This window comes from Dermacentor albipictus, chromosome 8 (genome assembly GCF_038994185.2).
Source record: "Dermacentor albipictus isolate Rhodes 1998 colony chromosome 8, USDA_Dalb.pri_finalv2, whole genome shotgun sequence".
In the NCBI taxonomy this organism is placed as follows: domain Eukaryota; kingdom Metazoa; phylum Arthropoda; class Arachnida; order Ixodida; family Ixodidae; genus Dermacentor; species Dermacentor albipictus.
The window spans coordinates 96,059,436-96,080,452 of NC_091828.1; the positions used below are offsets into that span (position 1 = coordinate 96,059,436).

The 21,017-nt window shown below is 47.6% G+C and overlaps 1 protein-coding gene across 1 annotated transcript in view; it reads right to left on the minus strand.

Annotated features, from left to right (window-relative positions):
- Nucleotides 1–15,577: 15,577 nt before the first annotated feature.
- Nucleotides 15,578–21,017, minus strand: part of LOC135912892 (high mobility group nucleosome-binding domain-containing protein 5-like) — a 78,883-nt gene continuing 73,443 nt past the window's right edge. Inside the window, exon 12 of the mRNA XM_065445479.1 lies at nt 15,578–15,760. Within this exon, the coding sequence (XP_065301551.1) occupies nt 15,593–15,760 (168 nt within the window). The 3' untranslated portion in view covers nt 15,578–15,592. The remainder of the gene's footprint in view (nt 15,761–21,017) is intronic.

The following is a 21,017-nucleotide window of genomic DNA, read 5'->3' on the forward strand; positions in this document are numbered from 1 at the left end:
ACAAGCCCCTATGCCCTGTGATTCCGCACCCAAACTGCGTTGTCAAGAATGGCGAGCTGTGAAACAAGATTGCCACACAGTTACGACAGGGCGACACGACGCGCACCTCTCCCTCTCCGTCGCTGCAGCTGGGAGGCGTTCGAGGAAGCTGCCTTTGCGCTGGAATCCGCCGCCTTCCTCCAGCCCCTTCGACATTGTGACGGAACTAGTTCGGTGCGTGAACAATGATTCCGGAGTTCCCCAACGCGGAGCTGATTTGACACGCATGGACAAGCTGCCGCGGGAACTACGTATTTTTGTGCTTCTCACGCTTCGGAGTGGCGCAGAACAACGAGCGACCCTCGATCGGCTCCGATAGTTCCCGGAACGGCACCCCGCGCGGTTGCCTCTGTGTACAGAGCGCGGTTGCCTTTGTGTACGTAAACTGATCTGCAGTGCAGCGGCGAGTTGGTGATGAGTAAACGAACAGTCGCCGCGTCGTAGGACCGGCGGATCGAGTGTATAAAAACTGTGGTTGTGCGAATGCTGAGACACTTCTCTTGAGCAGTCATGTTAGACTGAGTCACTTCTCTCATGCAGTCCTGTTGGACTAATTCTCTTTTTCTCAAGCAGTCATGTTAGACTGATTTAGTTTCTGTAAATAAACCCTTTTCCTCGTTCTCGATGAGAAACAGTTCTTCACTTCATCAACGATCTCAGCGTAAATAAGTTGGACGACGGCATGGGCCAGCTACCTTCGAATTCATGCCGTACTCCAATCTTGGCAAAGGACCACGGACGATGGGATTGAGCCCCCAATCCTGACAGCGTGCAGCCAGATAGTTGACCAACCACCCTGTATTCGTACTGTTGTGTTGTTGCTGTTAATAAATACAGATGATTTATCCTTAATCTGCCCAGTACTCAATATTTTGCGCGCAGCAACATGCAACTGAGCAACGACATTGTCGCAAGACGACTTGCCTGTCGATGCTCTCTCGCTAAAGTAAAATCCATTGACGTAGCGCATGCTGTGGCACGATAGAGTGGAACATCGTCGGGCTGACCGCGTTACCGATGCCACGGAATTTTCTTAATGGCACTTGCGGCTAGAAGTCAAAGATGTTGATCACGTCTTGTGAGCGAGTGTCTTGTTGCCCCAAAGTCACCAGATAGGTTCTCCCCAAAGATGAATAGCTCTCTCAAAGCAAACGGAACAAAATATAACCGAAAGGCTTGCTGGAAGACCGCCACCAAATCAAGAAGAAATTTCATCCAAACGACCTCACATATTTCACTCGTATTAGCTATTTGTTAGGTATCGTTGCAAGAAAATGTTTTTTTGCATATGAATTTAGCCATCATCATTGACTTGAGTTTGGCCATATTGAGTTTGGCCATATGCGCATACCGCGATGCACGTGTTGGTGGAGGGGGTCACGGGAGGCAAAAAGAGTTTACGCGATTGTAAACACACCATCCGTTTTCCAGATGTTCATTGACAAAAATCAGCCTTTCTTTCGCTACGATTCCCAAACATGGCGACGAATCGCGCCAGAAGCGCTACCCACCTGATATTTACAGCTTATTCTTTTTTCTTTATGCCAGTGGTTCACCAATTATGCGAGCTTTCTGAAGGCACTTTTGTGTTTCTTGAGCGCGACTGGCCTATGTGAACGCCTTTGACTTAGTGGCGCCATCCGCACGCATGCGCAAACTCTCACCATGCCTTTCTTCTTTCCTTCCTATCATTCTCTCTCCCTCTCTAATTGTTCTTGAGCCCACTCGATGTCATTTCTGCTTATAAGGGCACGCAGTGCTATGCTTAAATAAAAGTCCCACTTTCATTCGAAAGGCGAAGCATCGATTGTGATAGCGAATTATTAGACAGCTATACAAGTAAGGGTAGTTGTTTTATTTTATCGGCCGCATAAACGTGTAAACATTCGCTTACTAACAAAATTAACAAGCACTGTGTCACCTGCGGCAAGTCAAACGCGAACACATCCCACTCGATGACCGCGGACACTGTCAAAATGCTGGCCTGAGGAAGAGCGGCAGCAGAATCGAGCGAATCGCCCTTCGTGCTTGCCTCTCGCCTGAACGCAAGCTAGGCGGCGACAACACTGCGCCCACGAAGCTATCAGCCCTCGGCGCGCCTAGACTGTGTACTCATCCCAGATCGCTTTCGAGATAAGGCCCCCGCGGCCGCGCTCAGCCGCACCATACGCAGTCGCCGCCGGAGTACAACGCACCCCCCCCCCTCAACCCACGCCACCGGTGTCTTGCGCGCGACGGAAGACGGCGCGCTTCCTCCCCGCCTTCCTCCTTTCCTTGTGCACTCGAGATCGAGCCACCATCCTCGGATCCCGCTCTCACGCTTGCACTCGCGCCCGCAGCATATGGCGCGTAACGACGATGTTATCGCACTTGGGCTTATACGGAACACAACAACGACGCCGGCGGCGAAGCCCACAACGACGGCGGAAATGCGCCTGGAGTTTCCATATAATTGCCATTGAAATAAAGATAATTTAAATCGGGTATGTATTGCACAAGGCGCGGCCGACGTACCACGTGCTCTTGCTCCTCATTCGCCACTTCAGGCGCGTGAACTTGCGCCAGCGTGCCGCAGCCGCTACGTGCCTTACCGAAGCCTGAGTGTTTGCTGCGGTACGGCATTGCGACGCCGTGCAGCGTAGTCTATAGGCGAACAGCGGCTGTTCACTTCGAGATTTTTGCGCTGCCCCTTGGCGTCTTTTATCGTCCTAATCTGCTTTCTCGCGTGATCAGACAAATGACACACAAGAGGCTTCGGACAATTTGAAGCGAATCGCTGCAAACACTTGGTGTAACGCGCCATCGCTAGTCAAATTTTAAGTGATTACGCATCTCGTTGGTACACATGACACAGAAGACGTTTCAGAAAATTATCTTCACGTACGAGTCCAAACATAAAAGTACAATCGCATGTTTTTCGTCTGCTTAGGGGTACGACGCACAAGACGCTTAGGACAAAATACCTCACAAGCCAGTGTCTACAATACACGAGTAGAGAAGGAACAAGGAAAAAATAATTAAGGACGCAATACCACATGATCGAACTGCCATCGAAAAAAATGCGACGTGGAACTGTAGTAAAACGATGGTGCGTTGAAATCGCACGCTGGACACTTGCGAATCGCTGGTACGACTGGTACGGTCGCTGGTACAGCTCGCGATCACTTACCACTACGTTAGGCTGTAGAATACGAGGTCGGCGGTTAGATTCCAAGTCCCTCAGGCGACGAGCCTGAGGCAGAATTGGAGATGGACTACGAAACCGCGCCCGTTCACTGAGATTACGTGGCCAGTTAATATATCACGAGCCGCAATTCAATCCCCCTTCGGTGCGAAGTACTCCACAGTAGGGCTTCCCATATCCCAAATGCCCAATTCGCTACACAATATCCAGTCATTTATTATTATTGTTACAGATCTGAGCGGAGCTGGCAAAGGGGTATGATTTCTCAACCACAATTACTGAACATGCTCGATCTGCTAAAAAAACCTAGGTAGACAAACCAAAGCGTTGAGCCAAAACATTCTTTGTTCCGGTTCGGTTCCGGCTTCAAAAGAAAAATAACGGTTCAGCCGGTTTCATCCTGTTCATTTGAATTTATGCAATTGTAGAATGTTTAAATGAAAGCTAAACAAAGATATCTGGAAACGTACGCGTGCTGTTCTTCCGTTCGAAGGCGCGAGTCTCTCAACGCCTTCGCACACTCTACAGTTGGGATAGCCGAGCGGCAATCGTTTGTATTCCACGGATTTTCTTTCATGCCTGCAAAAAAAAAGAGCATTTATGTAGCACGTATCGAGCAACCGGAAGCTGGGTCGAGAACTTTTCAGGATTGCTGCATTCTTTACGTCTCAAGAAACGGAGACGGAAGATTTCGTTGAACCGTTTATTCAGACTTCTCGCGATTACACTTGTTGAAGAATTAAGCGCCATTTCCTCCTGTAGATCACTATCACGACCCTCATGGAGCATCTGCTCGAGAACACGGGAGCAGTGCCTATCGGCAACAAAACAAACGCCACGCGAAACATTAGACAGGCGCAACTACGCCACAACACATGTAAAGAAGACAAGTACATATTGAGCAAAGGTGGTCTACAATTTTTTCAATTACGTTTTTGCTCTGAACATACTACTTGAGCAGTTAATCAAATAATATTACCTATATATATAATTACGCGATATACAAGCAAAAGGTATTCTGACTTGCTCCAAACGACGGCAAACAACATTACCTTGAGAAGAACTTGAGTTTGGCCTAGTTGGTGTTTACGGCATATCATATTTACCGCTAATAAAGACGGGGACAGGGGAACAGAAAACAAAACGATAACACGGGTGGTAACTTTCAACTGATTTATTCAGGGCAACACCTGGCAATATACAGACAAATATGACATTCGCAGAATGCTGCAACAACGCCGCTCATCAGGCTAGCGGGTCAACCACTTATCAAAACAATCTATATCCGATTGAAAACAGCCTAATGGAGGTATCCCTAACTCAGTCCTGGTCTTTCTTTCTAATATGATATGCCTCCATCAATTGGCGCCTCCGGTGATCCTAAAGAAGGCAAGGTTATGGCAAGAAGCCAAGCCGTATGACAAATTCAATGTAGAAGCTGTGTATGAAATTCCCCTGGCGTGTGGCAAGTCTTACATGATCGAGCCAGGGAACATGAACAAAAGTTAACGATAGGTGAATTGGCGCACTCGCCTGGGACGCACTGCAATTCCTGACCCCGTGAACCACTAGCCTTTCTGGGGCACCTTATCCCTGTTTATAACCTTTATACCACAGTGTGCTATTCCATCTGTCAGCCCCTTGGTTGATTTTGGATTTCAAATAGATTAAGATTCTGTGGAGAAGCCAGGACCAGACTGCACGCGAACGGATGGAGTAATATCATATCACAAAGAAAAACTAATGTTAGGTTATCGATACTTCCAGTAAGCTGTTAGCATTAAGCATAAATCTCCGCTATAGGCTGATGAGTGGTCTTGTTGCTGTGTTCTGCGCATGTTATATTTGCCTATATATTGCTACGTGTTGCGTGAATAAATCAATTGAAAGTGTCGTTGTTTTGCGTTCACTTCCCCTGTCCTCGTCTTTATTAGCGGTCAATATAGTATGCAACATTAACTTGGTTCTGTCCAGCTACGTGGCACTTACACATTGTTTTATATTTTCGGACAAATTTCTTGGGACAGCTCGTATAATTGCTATTAAAAAGAGAGAGAGAGAGAAAGGCAAAGGAAAGACAGGAAGGTTAACCAGGGGTTACCTCCGGTTGGCTACCCTGTACTGCGGGAGGGTCAAGGGGATGCAATAGGTGAGAGAGAGAAGGATATTGAAAAAAAGAAACAGGCAAATACTAGGCCTGAGAGCCCTCCCAAGTAAACTGGTTAGTTCATTAAACACTGCAATCGGGCAGTTGCAGACGTGAACGGGCGAATCATCTGAATAAATTCCGGCCTTCCCGCACACCCAGACACACTCTTTCAATACATAGTCTCTCTTTCCTACATGCGCACAAACACTCATTCACGCACATACGCACGCACATACGCACGCACAAGCTCGTCCGTGCACACCCGCACAAAAGAAAAACATACACACTCGCTTTCACAAACGTAGACACGCTTTCGCGTAGGAGCACACACGAACACATCTGTTCGGTGATATACATGCAGCTCGAGGATGACAGACGCGTGCCAACCCCGGGAAACGAAACCGGAATAGCTAAACACGCAGAATCAACACTCCTCGCTCAACGTTACTGCAGCAAACCGTTCGTCGTTAAACTTTCTCCCCTCTCGAGAATCACTAGCTTTCGCTGTCGCCATCAAATCCCCGGATCTTGAATCTCACTGAGGATGGCACGAGGAAAAATGGTGTTGAGCAAGAGGCGACAAAAAGAAGGGGTTCTCGTGCGATCAAAGGCAAGAGAAGCTTTTAAAGATCTTCAAATCGTTTGAAGCAAAACATCGGCGGGAGGCACCACGCCCGCATGGTTTTATCTCTCGCTTTTCAATTCCCGATTGAGTACTGCGCTATCCTATTTTGCTCAACCAGCCAATCAGCGCGCGCCTGACGGCGATAGGATCGCCGAGGCTGTCGCCGAAAATTATCGTGGAAGAATACGTCCCGTGATCGGTGAAAATGATTTCGACTAAAATGAGGGCCCTTCGCGCAAAACTCTGAACGAAAGGACTTGCATTCAGGTCCCTCGCGCAGATGGTGTTCCTGACGTAGGTGCTCTTGCTCATCAATGGCCATTTGAAGTGGACGTTGACGAACTTTCACCAGGGAGCAGCATGCATATGGTGGCTCCACCAGGGAGCCGCACGCAGGCAATGGCGCTGCAGCTGCAGCGGCAGCGCCATTGCATTAGCCTTTCTACAATGCCTGAATAAAGCCTTCGGCGTCACTTTGTGTGAACGTTAAATGTACACAAGCTCGTGTTTCCACTCTTTGTGCACGCACACAAAGCTTCGCTGTGCATAGATGACTTGCCCTGACGTCATCCTAGACGCCATGTTTGTGACCCAGCACGGCGAAAAGCCCCGTACCGTGAAATCCCCGGCAAGCTATCTATATATATTGGCTTGGATTGACGTCACCCTGGGCGCCATGTTTGTTGTCCAGCACGGTGAAAAGCTGCACCCATGGCCTCACGTGCAATCTATCTGTACGTTCTTCCTCGTTGGATCTGGTGCTTCTTTTTTAATAAACCCAATTCCCAAATCAGAACCATGCCAGACAGCTTTAGTGACAAGAAAAACTGGGCAACTTTCCTCTAGAAAAAGTGTCACCACGAAATGAGTCAAATGACGAAAATGAAACGTGGGCTCGGATAGTATATCGATCTGAAAATTAGCCAGATCCTGTCGGTGTACGCGTCAAAATGAGCCAAATCCACCCAGCCAATAGGAGAGAACTATCGAAACAATGTGACTGAGTCAGTATGACAGTCTCATTGCAAGTTGTATTCCTTATCTTGTCACTGCCTTCAGACGTGCTCAAGAAAAGAACCTTTTGATAGAATACAAATAAGCCTGCTTACACTTTCCAGAATACACTTTCGAGTGTTTACAAAGCACAGCACTAGTGCCGCTAAGTGCCAATGTTCTAATGAAATTTAACCGAAATGACATGTGATCGTTTATCAACGTTATTTTCAACAAAGGTTGTCGGACCAAAAGCCCACCAAATGCAGTGTTTCGATTGAAAATGACCCAAATCCTAAGTTAACATTCCAATATTGGTAAAATTTTCTGCATAAACCTTAACTACTTACTGTTGCAATGTTACCCTAGCTGACATGTAAATCATATCATATAACAGGCTCGATAGCGGGGCAGTTTGTTCCGATAACAAAGTTTCATGTTTTTCTCAATTTTTCCTAAGGTAGATTCGACTGACTTAAAAAATTGGGGCAGAACCGTTCTCACGATGACTGCAAGTCTGTCTGTCTGAAAAACATTTATTTACATAAGTTTTGCACCAACCCTAGGTGGGCTCCCCCTTACGGGAGCCCATTGGCTTCGGCCGCCGCCCGGGCCCGCTCGACCAGGGCCCGTTGGGCCGTCAGGTCAGAGCAGCCGAGCAGGGCTACCTCCCAGTCCTCCCGGGAAGGGTTGGGTAGGGGGGTTAGATTTGGGGTTCTTTGACATGCCCACACCATGTGGAAAATGTCTGAAGACATTTCCCCCCAGTGCGGCCACTTCCCCGTGCAAGCGGGGTCTAAGCATTTTAAGGCTGCCGGGCACAGTAACGTTTTGGTATAAAGGCGAAGGAGAATGCGCTCCTCCGCCTTTGTGAGGCCCTTACAGGGCTTGGGATAGATGGCATGGCCAGATTGCTAGAGCTGAACGATCTGTTTGAAAGTACAGGCGGGATTGGGTTCGGGGTCTGGATCGGTGGGGGACGAAGGTGATGCCCGGAAAGTGAGCGCGCGGGCGACGGCATCGGCCGCCAACAGTGCTGCGTTAGCACTGAATCAATCTAGCGACAACGTATCGACACCGCCGAATTGAGTTATGTATGAGGCGCTAAATGCAGTGGGCTTCCCTAAGAACAGGTGCTGCCATCTAGTGCCGCCGCCGCAAAGCCTGCGCGTGGCCTCCGAAATGCGTGGTGCGCCCGGTGCGTGCGAACGCTGACAAACGCGTCATGCGACTACCGGGCTCCTCTCTCGCGTTTCTTTCTGGACGCGCTGCGACACCTGGTGGCGCTGCCGAGAAGTGCACGCGTGGAACTCCGAGATGAGAAGCGTGGTACGCCGGTGCCCGCGTAGGCTTGAGTACTCTTGCGCCGTCTGCCATTTTGGTACCATCATTGGGTCACACCGACGCCGACGGGCTTTCGTGCAATGGGCCATATAATGCTTTCGCATTAAAACAAATACCGCGCCGATCAGCACAGCCGTCGTGACACGCATTAACCGGCGTCCGAACTGCGCGCACCCGAAACCGGAAGTCTTGTTCACATCAGCCGCTTGGGTGGGCTACAGTCGGTTCGGCCGCTGAGCTCTATGGGAGTGTCTATTCTTGTTGAATTTGTTTCTCTATGGAGTTTCTTTGAAAAGCAGTAACCCCCCAGGTCCCGCATCTACAATGGCCCATGTCCGCGTGGAAGATATTCGTTAAACAGAGTCAAGTATCTTCTCATTGCCACACAGTGACCAAGTTCTGTAGCCCGATGCGCTACCCATCGACCGCGGACTACCCAGTTACACAGGTAGGCGGGAAAGCGGTTACATACATACATACATACATACATACATACATACATACATACATACATACATACATACATACATACATACATACATACATACACACACACACACATACACACACACACACATACACACACACACATACATACATACATACATACATACATACATACATACATACATACATACATACATACATACATACATACATACATACATACATACATACATACATACATACACACACACACACACACACACACACACACACATACATACATACATACATACATACATACATACATACATACATACATACATACATACATACATACATACATACATACATACATACATACATACATACATACATACATACATACATACATACATACATACATACATACATACATACATACATACACAGCCCCCTGATGCAGAGGTAAGGAATAACTGGCAGGAAAGGGAAGAAAGGCGTCTGAGAATGCTAGCGTAATGAGGAGCGTAGGGCCTCGTAGGTGCGCGAGCTTACATGACAAAAAGCGTCCGCCGACGTTTGTAAGAAAAAAGTGATCGCATACATTTATCTCGTCGTTTGCTCTCCGTTAAACTCAGACCATTGTGTGCACCGCGCTATTAGTGGGCAGTAATTGAAAGTGGACGCCTACCTCGAAAAAAAATTATATAGGAGAGAGGCTCGACCTCCCGCACGGGAGCCTTGTTCACAATCGTACAATCGCTGTCGTACAGCGATTGTACGATTGACTTTAATACAATTAGTACAATTTTGACTTTTTACAAAAGACCCTGCCGGACATAAGGATTACCGTCAAACTCGACTTCGGCACGCTGTAGCGCACACGCACGGCTACCCAGCAGCGACGTGAGAGCACGCAGTGGCGGTACCAGGCAGGAGAATCCAGCTCGCTGTCCCGGCTCCGGCAGAACCGACTGATTGGAGCGTAACAGTGAGTCAGCCCACTGGGATTCATCGGTTTTGCACCCAAACACACCGCGCGTCTGCGCAGGCCTTCTAACGCGTGGCCTTCGCGCGCCGTCGATAGCAGGACAGCACGACGGCGCCAACGGTAACGGCATGATTGCGCTTCGGGAATCCGTATATATGATAAGAACCAACGTTCCCAGGTCCGCAAGTCCTCCAAAGTAAGCTTGCCCGTTGCATAACGCAATGCAGTACAGTCTGACAATTGTAGATGTAGGCGGCCGAATCACCTAGATAGAGTCGGCATTCACGCAAACAGGGACGCTCTCTCTCTCTCTCTCTCTCTCTCATGTACATGGCCTCTCTCAGATTTACACTCACAAACACGTACACAAACACGCACGCTTGCACACTCACTTTCACACACGTAAAGAAAACACACGCACACACTCAAACACGCAAGCAGACACGCACACCTGTTTGGTGACTAATACTTTATACGTGCAGCGCGTGATTGAGAAATACATGTCACCTCGTAAAAACGAATACCAGAATGGCTAAACACCCAGAGTCAACAAGCCTCGCTCGATGTAACTGCAGCAAACCGCACCCATCGTTAAATTTTCTCTTGTCTCGAGTGTTGCAAGCCTTTCACTGTCGGAATCATATCCTCCAATCTGGGTCCTCGCCGAAAACGGCATAAAGAAAGCGTTTAGCAGCGAGAAGAGAACCCGCCATGCTAATGAAAATCAAAAAAGGCTGTTAAAATCTTCGGATCGTTCGAAACGAAGCACGGGCAGGAAGGTCGTGCTTGCGTAGTTTATCTCGCGTTTCAAATCCTTTTTTTAGATGTATGGTGCAGGTGAAATGCTAAGCTGTTTACTAGAATGTTCACCAGTCGTTTCTAGCGCAACATTTCCTGCTGCACGACGTGAGCCTATTGAAGAAGAAAGAAAAATAGAGGCTAGCGGCGGACCATCTTCGGGTATAAAAGCAGCCCGTCTCACCACCACCGGACACAATCGTCTTTCAAACCGCCATAACCAGCTGTTCCTTTGGGGCTGACTCCCTAGTGATACATCATGAACACCTTCGTAAGTACGAGTGCACATCGATGTGCCCATTTTCTTATATTTCATAACTCGCCTATACGTGTTTTGTGCGTACGCGTTCTCTGCTACGCTCATTTAAATAGAAAATCAAGGTCTCTCACATTACTGCTCTACATCGAAGCAGTACGTTTTGACGCCCTGATGACTTCCGATTCCAGTAGTTGTTACACAACAGTAGAACATTTCGCACCTTTACCAATGATGGTTTGTCGCCCCTAACGGCTAACACCCTCACCGTACAGGTGAATTATCAATCAATCAATCCAAAGTGAGCTTTATTTAAACATTTCAAAGAATGCCCAAAAATATAGTTAGACCAATAGCCTATGTGGCTAGTAGCTGGCTCAATAGAGAAAAAGAGACATACAAATCAACAACGTACATATTTGCTCAATGAGAATCGCTGATTGCTACAAATTACGTTTTCTTTTTTTCTGGCGACATTTCCTGTAAATTAAGCATGACGATAGCTGCGACAGACTACACGAAAGCTGCATGAAATGAAGTTCAATAGCTAATTCTGCCCAGCTATCGTGTAAGATATTCAGGTGTTCACTGCCTGTTCAGAATTACTGCAGTGTTCGAACCCGGCTTTTCCCATCAAAGGTTCAGTTCGAGCTCGCTATCGCGTAAACTTCCGATAGCCTTAAGATTATGGGGCGTTAAGCACGCGGTAGGCTAGCACCTTTAAAGGCGCAAAATTTTTTTACTGCTTAGAGTTTACGCAGGTGTGACGGATAGGTAGAATAAGCTTTATTGTCCAACGGATAAGGTGATCTACCCACCCCCCGACACGCAGGTCAGGGTGTAGGTGCCGCCGCCTCAGATGCAGGCTGGGAGGCCTTCGGTCCCAGCAGCCTCTCATAAGCTTGAGCGCACGTTTTTAGTTTCGTTTTTTAGTTTTTTTTTCTTAGTTTTAGTATTTTAGTTTTTAGTTTTAGCTCCCTGCACCTTGCATCTATTCCTCTTGAAATCCCAGACCCTAATCGTCGCTTGCCTCTTGGTGGCCGGAGCGAACTGCGCCGCCGTCTTCACCTACGGTGTCCCGGCTGCCGTGCCAGTGGTCCACCAGCCCGTGGTGTACCAGACCGCGGTCAGAGCTCCCGTGGTGGCGCAGCACAAGGAGTTGGTTCACGTGCCCGACCATGAGTACGGATACGCCGTAGAGCAGAGCAAGGTGCTTCAGCCAAAGTCCACTGTGGTCCACCACGACCCACTTACTGGGTGAGTAAACTATATATATATATATATATATATATATATATATATATATATATATATATATATATATATATATATATATATATATATATATAACCTTTACTTTTTGTGTGCATTGCTGCACCACGTATTACCAACAGTTGGCGATATCGAGAATGGTGTGGGGAAAATTACACTTCCTAGGACTCCTCTCTTGCCCTAACTCGATGCCAGACTAAGCATTGGTGGCTTTTGTGAATTGTTCCCAGTTCTCAGCGCGAAACATTGCTAGTGGACCAGATTTAATTTTTATGCGAAGCATATTACGAGAGCTCAACCCAGCTCCTCAGGCGCGGCGGTGTCGCCTTCAATACCACGTGACACCGTGACGTCACGACAGAGGAGAAACGGGGCTCGAACTCGCGCCGTCGCTCGCGGTGTCGCGGCGGTATATAAGCAGCTGCGCTGGCCTCTGCTAGACACTCACGAGGTGAGATGCCTCCTGGAGACAGAGCTGCTCGTTGGAATGAGAAGCGAAGGTTGCGGCGTGCTACAGAGACTGATTTTCTAGGTGGCTTTGGCTCAACTCTTGCAAGATGGGCTGGGTGGGAATCGAACCAGGGTCTCCGGAGTGTGAGACGGAGACGCTACCACTGAGCCACGAGTACGATGCTTCAAAGCGGTACAAAAGCGCCTCTAGTGAATGCGGGTGTTGCCTTAGAAACGAGCTGTTTCTAAGGCTCAGGCGTGCGTCGCTTGCTCAGGCGCACATTTCGTTGCCGCGCCGAACGCTGCGTTGCTCGGCGCTCACCGCGTCCAATGCGGGGCGCGTAGTCGCTGCGCCGTAGCCCATTGTCTTGCAGCCCTTGGCGGGTCGACGGGAACGCTGTCGCGTTCCACTCTTGAAGGCGAAGCAAAGTAACGCATGAGTTGTTTCTTCGTCTAGCCGAACCAAATATAGCCAAGCAACAGCAGTTCACCAGGCTAAACAGTGGTTCAACAACTAAAATAAAGGCTAGTATGCTTCGCATCCTGGGCTTAACCTTAGCTAAGCCACAGCCATTTTTTTAGCAACTTTACATGGTGAAGTACCTATGCTGGTTGTAACAAAGCGGTTCGCATGCTTCTTCCTTAGCTAAACTAACATGCAGCCTACTAATATTTGTTCGGGGTAAATAAAAAGCAGCGCCTTCAAAGGGTTGTCAGACAAGTTACTGGTCAAAATAATTTATAACATTATATAACCGGTGTTTAGTTAAGCAGGATTCGCCGAGTTCCTGTGCACATCCAGGCCATTGATACGGTGGAAATGTGAACTGTCATCGCACCGAAAGTCGGTCAAGGCTTTGTTGACCTTTTTACCTGGAAGTGGCCTATTAGAAAAAATGTAATGATTCCTTCTTTTTCTTCTTTCATTTTGTCCCCTTCCTTCTTTCCGTCTTTACTTCCCCCTTCCCTTCCCCTAGTGCAGGGTAGCAAACCAGAGACGGTAACTGTGGTTAACCTCCCTGCCTCTCTCTCTCTCTCTCTCTCTCTAAAAACGCATTAGATGCACATCAAACAAAAACTAATTTCATCATATTGAATGTGTGATCCGATGTGGGATCACAGGATGTGGAGCTAGTCATGCGTCGTGTGTCTATTTTTTTTCCTTTGGTAACTGCTTCATCGCGATATGCCTGACCACAGCGACGGCGGGAATAACAAAACTTACAAACTTATCGCTGCTGTCGATGCCATCACAGTGCGACATCCACCAAACGCACGCCTCAACTGAGCTTGTAGCGAGTCTCAAATCACTTTCGTGCTTCTTCCGGTGGGGTCTCACGATGTTTGGTACATAACCATGTCGTCCTTTTCCACCCGAGCAGCCTGCCCTACCAGCAGACCGACTACCACCATGCCCCAGTGCTGACCGGATCCCGCACCTACGTGCACCACAGCCGCCCGGGTTACGTGGCCGAGCGCACCAAGACCTACGTCCTCTGAACATGCCACACCGCGTGATCCACCACATGAATTGCATACGGCCAATTGATTGATCAACCATCCTGGATCCATATATTGTTATCCACATATATATGTTTTGATATATTGTATTGATCCATATATTGTTATTGCTGTTAATATACATAAATATTTCTGTTTGAGAAAAGCTGCCCAAGTCCTATTATTTTGAGCGGAGAGTGATTACTTGCTCATACAACTGGCAAACGAAACCACAATCAAATGGTCTGCGTTTTGGTGCCATGTTTGGTTAGTGAAGTACCGAAGATGAAAGTTTGTCAAATGACGCATGCCGTCATACAATACATAGACAAGCACCGAATGACTAACTCGATCACCAATATCCAAGAGTTTCCTTTAAATTGTGCACTCGTGATTGTAGCACAAGAACGTAAAACACGTGCTGGTTAGGCCGGAGTGACCACACTCTTTTTGACCAAAGAATGGGCAGTTTTCTGAAAGCAAGCAGCCCCAACTGAACATAATGCTATGACTATATGAACATATGTGACTTATGACTACATTCAACGTACTCGAACATAATCATAAGTGGGCAGAACTTTCATGCCAAAGAAATTTTGAAGATATTCTTTCTTGTAGGTAAAAAAATAATTCCACTGTTCAAGGGCAACCTAGAACACACAGATAAAGCAAGTGAACACTCATCGAGCCTCTGTGCATGTCCACTTGCCTTTCTATCTGCTTCATTGCGCTTGGAACTTCCACCGTATGTCTCATCGATAAGGCTGAAACTCTGCGCTCGTAATACTTCACGCCACATTTGATGAAGAAGAGAAAGTAATTTTCGCAGATGCCTGAATGTACCTTTAAAGATTTCGTCAGAACCCATCCCACGATGATTATCGACCTTAGTGCAGATACCACTGAAGCAATGTAGCTAGACAGTGGACTGTAAGCGCTGAAACTTGCTCGCAGCCGGGACTCTCTTTCGCGGTGGCGCCATCTAGCTCTGCCGCCGCGAATTTCGCGCGTTGGATGGGTTCCATTGGACCGAGCACCGGAATATATAAACCGGTGTTTATTGTCATTGAATTAGCGGGGCAAGGTCTAAGCGCCCCCCTCCCCTTTCAATCTCTCTCACTTTCGGTCATTGCAGAGCGGCAAATACGCAGTATCACGCGCCCATTAACACAAGTTGGCGTCAAAGAGGTTAACTGAAGAGCGGCGCAGACCAAGTGACACATACCTAGTGCTCCAAGTTAGCATAAAATATTTTCATTAAACAGCAGCACATACTTAGTGCCAGACACCCAGTGACATAGGTGGGTACGAAAGCGGTTCATTAAAGAGCCGCACGTACCCAGTGCTGCAAACTCAGTGACCCAAGTTGGTTCGTCAGTTGGTTTCGGACCCTCTTCCCACAGCACAGTAGTCCGATGCGCTATGCATTCGATCATAGACTACCGAGCTACACAGGTTGGCGGAAAAGTGGTTCGAGACATAGATAGACAGTTAGCTCCCGAAAAGTGCGTGAAGTACTCTAGGAACGCTACTCACCTTAAGAAAGCATGAAGCAACATTGGCTGCTAGCGTTGACTAAAAGTTACGTTTTGATAAGCAGCGGGAATGACACTTTTCAGTTCACTTGCATCACCTTCGGCCAGAAACATCGATCCGAGAGAGAGAAGACGTAAGGGAAAGACAGGGACTTCCCTGTCTTTGTCCCTGTCCCAGGCTGAGTACGGTAGGCTATCCTGCAATGGGCAAGACGGAAAGGTGATTGAAACAGAAGAAAGAAAAAACAAGTTGACCGTTTGCACTGTCACACACACACACACACAAGCGTTCATCGCTGAGTCCTGAATGAGTGTTCCAGTAGCACCCATCCAAAAACAAAACGACTGGAATTTCCAGGTCTCATCAACGCAAGAATAAATATCAAATCGAGTCAGATGGCGATTGAATAACTGAACGCCACCAAGAGGAAAGATTTCTGTTGTTTTATGTTCTTAAAGACGAAAATTACTTCAAATCTCGGGGTTGTTGAACGTCGAGATAAACACGGCGGATAGCAACATTTCCTGCATGTCAAAGAGCCTGTAGCAATCGCACCTCTTACGATGCCAGGGGGCGCACAGAAGAACAACGAAGGAAATAAAGAGGTAGTGGGGCGTAGGCTGCAGTGATCAGCTCTGCAGCTCACGTGCCGGTCGTCCTTCTTTTCGCGCTCCACAAGCTCACGTATTGGAGTCGCATCTTTTCAAAATTCTGAGAGATACACGGCTCACACCACAGGAAAAACACGGCCATTCCTGCGTGCGATCGACACGTCTGGCTCGGGAAACAAGTTCAATGGAGCCGAGAGCTTGCGATCTTCCGAAAAATTATTGACTCAGATTGCAGAACAGCTCGCTTCTGTGGAAATGAGGCATTAGACCAAGCACCAGCAACGACGGCCGAGAAGGAACATCAGAAGCTGCGTCGCTGACTTGGGTAGGTATAGCGTTAACTGGGGGAATCACCCGGTGAAGTTCGAAGCTTCATCCCTCTCGATCGAACTTCTTTTTGTATGGGTAATGAAGATATGAGTTATGGAAATATGTCAACTATAATAAGAGCTCTTCGCCCACAACTGCGACTGAAAGGAGTTGTAATAGCGAGTTTAGTTGCCTCTCGCACATGACGTATAGCTGACGTACGTGTTCTTGCTCCTCAATAGCCCCTTTGGGTACGCGTCGACAAACCTGCACCAGCAGGCCGCAGTTGCTTCGTGCCTTGGTGGAGATTCCGTCTTTTCAGCAACGTCGCCATTCTGGTGCATGAAAGGTGCACCTAGGCGAACGACGGCTTTTGCCCCTGAGCGTTTTGTACACACCACAGCGTCTTTTATCGCCTTAATTCTCTCTTATACTTTTGGTTGTCTGCTACGCATAAAACACAAGAGGGGCTTCAGGCAAGGTAGCCTAAACCCGTGTAAACCCTACGTATAACTTGCTATCGCTAGTAAAATTTTTCTGGCTCTGTATTCCGGAAGCATGTGTGTACAGAGGATACTTCAGACAAGGGGCTTCGCGAAATAATGCAGCCACTGAATATAACTGCGTGTTTGCTGCGTTAATATGTACAGGACATATTAGAGGCCTCAGACAAGATGACGTAAATGAATGGAAGCAGTGACTATAACTCGCTGTCGCGAGTAAACCTTTCCGTGAATGCGCATCTCGGAAGCACATATGACAGGCAGGAAGTTTCAGACAAATGTGTCAACGAACAAGCGTCAACATCAGGTATCCCTTGCTTTAGAGGGAAACTAAAAATTACAGGGTGTTACGTTCGACCTGCGAGGGCTGGCGATCTTCGGGGAAGCGACCGTCGAAACCTGCCCTGCCCACTGCGGCGACTCGCTGTGTGAGGACGACAATGCGCCGCGTTCCCAGCCGAACGACGCCGGGATGTCTAGACGCAGTCGGCGGACCAAGTATTGTTAGTGGATTGCCGTCACCGTCACGGTTTGTTTGAAGCGGGGCAACTCCTGGAAGCAGATGTTTTGCGGCACCGTCTCACGGGCCTTACAAGTCGTCAGTCAATGGACAGACGCGGCGGCCACTGTCTGCAGGGTCAACTCGGGGATCAAGAGGCACCTGCTCAGGGCGAGACCCGTGTCTGCCAAAAACCCTCCCACCTTGGTGTGGTCAGTGAAACATGTGCGGAAGTGAGTGTGTAAACCCTCCCCTTCAAAGGTGGATCGGCCACAATGACTTTGGATGCTCCGAATTGGTCGAAGGTTGAACGGCCGTTATCCCTCACCGAGGGATCTAGAGAGGACAGTGTTTATAAGCAGCTGTTGCGCGGCGGCTGAGTGTGCATTCTTTTTCAGTCATGCTAGACTGATGAACTGTAACGTTCTCATGTAGATACTGTAAATTGTAGCGTTCCTAGTTAAAGGACACAGTAGACTTAAAGCATTGCTGTGGAACTGGCGTCCATCTCGTCTACATTTATTTCTCACTTCCCTCTTCTCTTCTTCTGTCCCCCCGGTTCCCGCGCTTCTTCATCTTCTATTCGAAGGCTCATACCGCTTCACCCTTCCAGGTTTCTTTTGCTAACCCCTCCTGGGGTAATACTTGAAAACGTTTCCAATCGAAGCACATTCAACTGAGCCCCGTTCACCAATGTACCACACAGTCTTCAATATTCCTTTCTGAGTGGCTGTCTTTGTCACAGAGTAAGGACCATAAAATTTGGCACTGCATTCTCTTACTCCTTTCCTAACTAGGATGAGGTCGGTGACTTGAATGTCTGGGATAGCTGAGCAATGTCTCTTGTCAAAATTTTTTTTCATTCGTTTACGGTACCTCTCCTCCTGTGATTTTTGTTTCCTTTCCTCGACGATCTTGAGATTGTCTAACAGCCCCAGTTCAAGGTCCGCTTGAAGAATATGGGTCTCTCCTGAAGAAGCGAACTGCGGGCTGCATCCCAAGCCACTGGTGTAGGAGCGATTGTGATGTCTTACAGCTGCTTCTAAAGAGCATTTCCATCCACCAGGGAAACTATCGTACATCCTGATGTATTGCTTCACATCTCGTATAGCACGCTCTGCAAGCCCATTCGCTGCTGGATGGTATGGTGCACAGAATTTGATTGATATATTGTGGTCTCGAGCCCATCTTGCTAATTTTTCACTCTTGAACGCTGGTCCGTTGTCACATACGATCTTTCTGGTTGTCCTAAACATATCCCGTTTGAGGAGGGCGATGACACTATTCGCATCTTCTTGTCCTGCCCGTGCCGCGACCATCCTGGTGCACTCATCTATGGCCAGAAGAAAAGCTTGCGTTTTTCGGACTCCTTCTCGTTTCTTATTTAGCTCAGCAAAATCCAGGTGTATAACTTCAAAAGGCACGTTCGAGTGGCAAGGTATTATCATGGCGTCTGTAGGCTGCTTGTATTTCACTTTGTTGACTTGACAAATGTGGCATGAACGAACGTATTGATTGACGTCTTCTTTCATGTGAGGCCACGTAAATCTCTTGACTAGCTTGTTGTATGTGCGCCAAAATCCGTCGTGTCCTCCAGATTCTGGGCTATCGTGGTACAAATAAAGCACCTTGGGAACCAGCGTTGGCGGGACTTGATAGCAACCTGCCATAAAAATTAATTGTTCAGTGCCTTCCCACAATTTTACTTCATTGATTTCTTCCGATTGTTCTTTATTGGCCTGTATCATCAGTCGAGACAATGCATCTGCATCAGTCAAAAGGGGTCCAGGTCTGTGGGATATGGTGAAATCAAACTGCTGCAAGTAGTTCACCCATCTGGCGATACGTCTCTTAGGTTGGGTCATATTCAAGAGATGAGTGAGTGCCTGGTGATCCGTGAACAAAGTAAACTTCGCACCTTCTAGGTACGTACGGAAGTACTGAATTGCTTTAAGGACAGCAAGAGCTTCCTTTTCAGTAGTGGTGTAGTTGACTTCAGGTGGCTTGAGGGTGTAGCTGTAGTAGCCTACTACATGTCGCTTTTCTCGGCCGGATGCTTCTGGACATTTCTGGTACAAGACTGCACCTGTTCCATAATGTGAGGCGTCGGTATTCAGTTCAAAGGGTAAAGTGAAATCTGGTATGCGTAGAATAGGGTCAGCAGAGATTCTGTGCACCAGATCACGGTAGACTCTCTCACATTCCTCATCCCACTCAAATGGAACTTCTTTCTGCGTTAGGCGCGTGAGGCATCTTGTTTTTATAGCAAAGTCTTTTATGAAAGGTCTGAAATGTCCTGCTAATCCCAAAAATACACGCAATGAGTGGACGTCATACGGTTTAACCAGTTGGGATATTCTCTCGACGGACTCTTGTTTCGTGCTTTTGGTAGTCCCATCAAATACTCTTCCAAGAAACACAACTTTTCTTTGAAAGAATGCACTTTTCTTAAAATTAACCTTGAGTTGTGCCAAGCTCAAGGCATTTAATACCTGAGAAAGGTGTTCCTGATGTTCAGCCTCTGTTTTGGAGAAGACGATAATATCGTCTATGTACACGTTACAAAAGACACCCAGAAAAGGCTTCAGGACTTCGTTCATAATCTTCTGGAACCATGCTGGCGAGTTTTTCCAGCCGAAAGGAAGCCGGTTATACTCGTACAGATCAAAGGGCGTGATAAAAGCAGTGTACATTTTTGTTTCTTCGGTTAGCGGGATCTGCCAGAAACCTTTGCACAAGTCAATGCGTGAAAAAATCCGGCAACCACCTGTCTCATCTATAATCGTGTCTATCTTCGGCATGGGAAATGGTATAAGGTCTGTTTGGCGATTGAGAACCCTGTAATCTGTGCACAGTCGGAAAGTTCCATCTTCCTTCGGCGCAATAGTTATGGGAGAAGCGAAGGGTGACACCGAAGGGCGGATTATATCGGCGTCTAGCATCTCCTGCAATTCTTTCTTCAACCATATCTTACGTTCTCGTGACATGTTATAAGGTGATTTTCGGATGACGGTCTTGTCAGTTAGTTCGAAAGGCACCTTGTGCGACTTCATCTCTTGTGGATAGCTTCCTACGCATACCAGTTCAGGGTAGGTCGTTGCAATATCTTCCGCGCACTTGACAATTCGCAGGTTATCTTTTCTATCTTGCTGTGTCTCTTCCCTTGATAGTCCTTCCACTAAAACTGCATCGTCCCAATATACGTTGATTTTTAGTTTCTTTATGTCTGGTCTGGATAGCAGAAAGTCGTACGTCACCCCCGTTATCACCAGTACGTCACTCTCTATTTCATGACCTTGGAACTCGATGTTTACTGAGGCCCACTGATTATGCATTGTCACTTTTCCATCGTACCCTTGCACCCGTAGTACTCTTCCACTATGTAGGTGACTTGAATCTACCAGCTTGGCATTTATTATAGACACAGAAGCACCGCTGTCAACCAAAGCCATCATATGTCTATTTCCCACTTTGACAGGAATGTGAAGTAAGCTAGAGCAAGTTAAATAAACAGTCTCAGTTGTGGTCATCG